General features: G+C 40.8%; 1 protein-coding gene across 2 annotated transcripts in view; it reads right to left on the reverse strand.

Moving 5' to 3' along the window:
• Positions 1–655: 655 nt before the first annotated feature.
• The window catches only part of LOC113662440, a 3,949-nt gene continuing 2,039 nt past the window's right edge, over positions 656–2,565 (reverse strand). For both annotated transcript variants that reach the window (XM_027177286.2, XM_027177285.2), the window contains 2 exons: positions 2,080–2,172; positions 656–1,969 (listed from right to left, as the gene is read on the reverse strand). In XM_027177286.2, coding sequence (XP_027033087.2) covers positions 1,030–1,969; positions 2,080–2,172 — 1,033 coding nt within the window. In that variant the 3' untranslated portion in view covers positions 656–1,029. The remainder of the gene's footprint in view (positions 1,970–2,079; positions 2,173–2,565) is intronic.

Consider the following 2,565-nt stretch of genomic DNA (forward strand, 5'->3'; position numbering starts at 1 on the left):
AAACAAAACTCTCACTGTTCAAGTCCTGGACTCTGTCTACAGCTGGATTTATTACAACAAATAGGAGTGAATGTTTTAAAAAAGAAATAAAGTCAGGAATGGATTTCAATTAAAATCACAAGCTCAGATGATAGAGTAAGAAGAGGAGAAGGTTCAAGTGTGAACATCTATCATCATCTGTAGCACTTACACAAAGAGCCCGTGTAAGGACGTGATGGTTCAGTGGTTAAGGCTTTGGGTTACTAATCAGAAGGTTGGGGTTCAAGCCCACAAGCTGCTGAGACATCAACGTTGGGTCCTTGAGCAAGGCCCTTAACCTCATCTACTCCAGGGGCGCTGACTATGGCTGATGCTGCGCTCTGACCCCAGGCTCATAATAACTGTGTGTTGTATGTGACAAATAATATGAACTGATTTGATTTGATTTGAATCCATCCTCTGGGACTTGGAGCATCAAGAGAGGGACACCATGAACAGGGTATGAACCGTCTCACACACACACACACACACACACACACACACACACAGCCTACAGCACATGTCCTGGAGGTCCGAGGCTAACCACTAAACCACCATCACCTTCTAGTGTACACATTTTATTTCTAAAAAATAAGTCCATGTTCAGTGTGTAATAATTTATACCTGACAATAGAACTGGGGATTTATAAATAATTAATAAACTTTAATAAACATGTTTCACTTTTCTAAACTCTGTAGTTTTCTCTCATATCAAAACATATGAGAAAAACATTTTCATTATAAATCACACATCAGAGGAACTTTATAAATGTCCATTTAAACAGAAGAAATGAAGCACTATATAAGTAGAAGATGTTGAAGTTAATGATTCAGACCCAGAGCAGTTCAACACACTGAAGCAGATGCAGAACTGAAGATGTACAAAATGTGAAAGTTTTGTTCTGTCTGATTTCTGTTAACAGCATGAACATTTTATCCCAAACCTTTAAGATAACAGGAGGATCTGCAATGATTCATATTCAATACAAATAATCAATATTTTGGTCAAAACTATTCCATAAAAGTGAAAGGCTGCTCTAGGATTTCCTGATTGTTATTAAAGCATGATGTTGCGTTACACAAATGGTCATGGATCTTCTTCCACGCCTCCACTTCTGAGCGCCACAGAACGGATCTGGAGTGAATGAGCTGAGCCACTTTTTTTCTGCTTCCTTTGGACAAACTGATACTGTCTTTACAGATAAACAGGACGTCCAGACCAATAAGGAGGGCATTTACAGTTATGAACCCCGTCCTGGCTGTCTTGGAGAAGGCCAGAGGAGTTCCTTTAGCAAGCTTCCCAATGTCTGGAAGATCTGCAGCCAGTCCTTTGATGCTCCGACCTGCTTTCGCTTCCTGAAGCCCCAGATTAACTGCTTCTGCAATCATCTCCTCACTTCTGAGCGCTTTTACAGCTGAAGCTCCTTCCACAAGGCCATTAATACTTTTGCCCACAACTCCAGTATGTGCAACCAGTTTTACAGCTTTATCTCCTGGTAAAACATCATCTCCTATAGGAGACTCACTGCTGGCCACTTCGTCCACACAATCTTGGATCTTCTGCACATCTTCTATAAATCTAATGAAGATGCTGTTGGCATTTTTTCCATGATGTTTATTGACTGCCATTTCAGTGATGCCTGTAACGATGCTGTTAGCTCCACTGATGACTCCGAGACCAACACCTGTGAGTGTGAGAGCCAAAGACACGCCTGCAGTAACGGGAGCGAGAGCTAAACCTACGATGGACAAAACACCTCCTGCAATACCGACTGAACTTCCAGCCACAGTGGAGATGTTGGAGCCCAGCTTCATCTTGTTCAACTGAACTGCAGCTTCATCAAAATCACACAGGAACTGAAGCATTCTGGAGTGACGCTCACTAAATAACTTAATGAAGTCTTGTGCCTTCACACCGAACAGGAAAGTCAACCTGAACGACTCGTCCGTCCTGTAAGGAGAAGGTTCAGAAATATTTATAGCAACTGTGTTCATTTCAAAATAATAAAAACCGAAAAGTTTCAGAAGTAAATAAATAAACAAATAAATAAATCCTTTTACCTGATTTTGGTTAGCTGGAGTAAATGATCACACAGTTTCTGCTCCTCACTCATGATGAAGTCTAATTTCACTGAAGACTTCCCATTTATCCATCTGCAACATAATGCATGTGATGTTACACATTAATTCTTCACATGGATGTTCTTCCATTATTTCATAACCACTGACAGTCTTCTGCTGTCACCAAGATAACGTTCAACTCTAAGTCACAATAATATTCCCCTAGACAGACTAGAACAATTATGGCCACAGATTTTTGCTGTAGATTCTACACTGCTGTACTAACACATAAAACCCTGCTCTGAACTTAATGCTCTGTTTTGTTGTAAATCACACAGCTATGACTGTTTCACCTGGTACCTTCTGAGCCATGTTTAGTGCCTTATTCTGTGGCCTAGTGATCAGCAGGTCATCAGTTCAAATCCCCATGCTAACAATCTGCCCCTAGTGACCCTTACTGTTTATGACTACTGTGTTGTCTTCTGT

The sequence above is a fragment of the Tachysurus fulvidraco genome, chromosome 15 (genome assembly GCF_022655615.1).
Source record: "Tachysurus fulvidraco isolate hzauxx_2018 chromosome 15, HZAU_PFXX_2.0, whole genome shotgun sequence".
Classification (NCBI taxonomy): domain Eukaryota; kingdom Metazoa; phylum Chordata; class Actinopteri; order Siluriformes; family Bagridae; genus Tachysurus; species Tachysurus fulvidraco.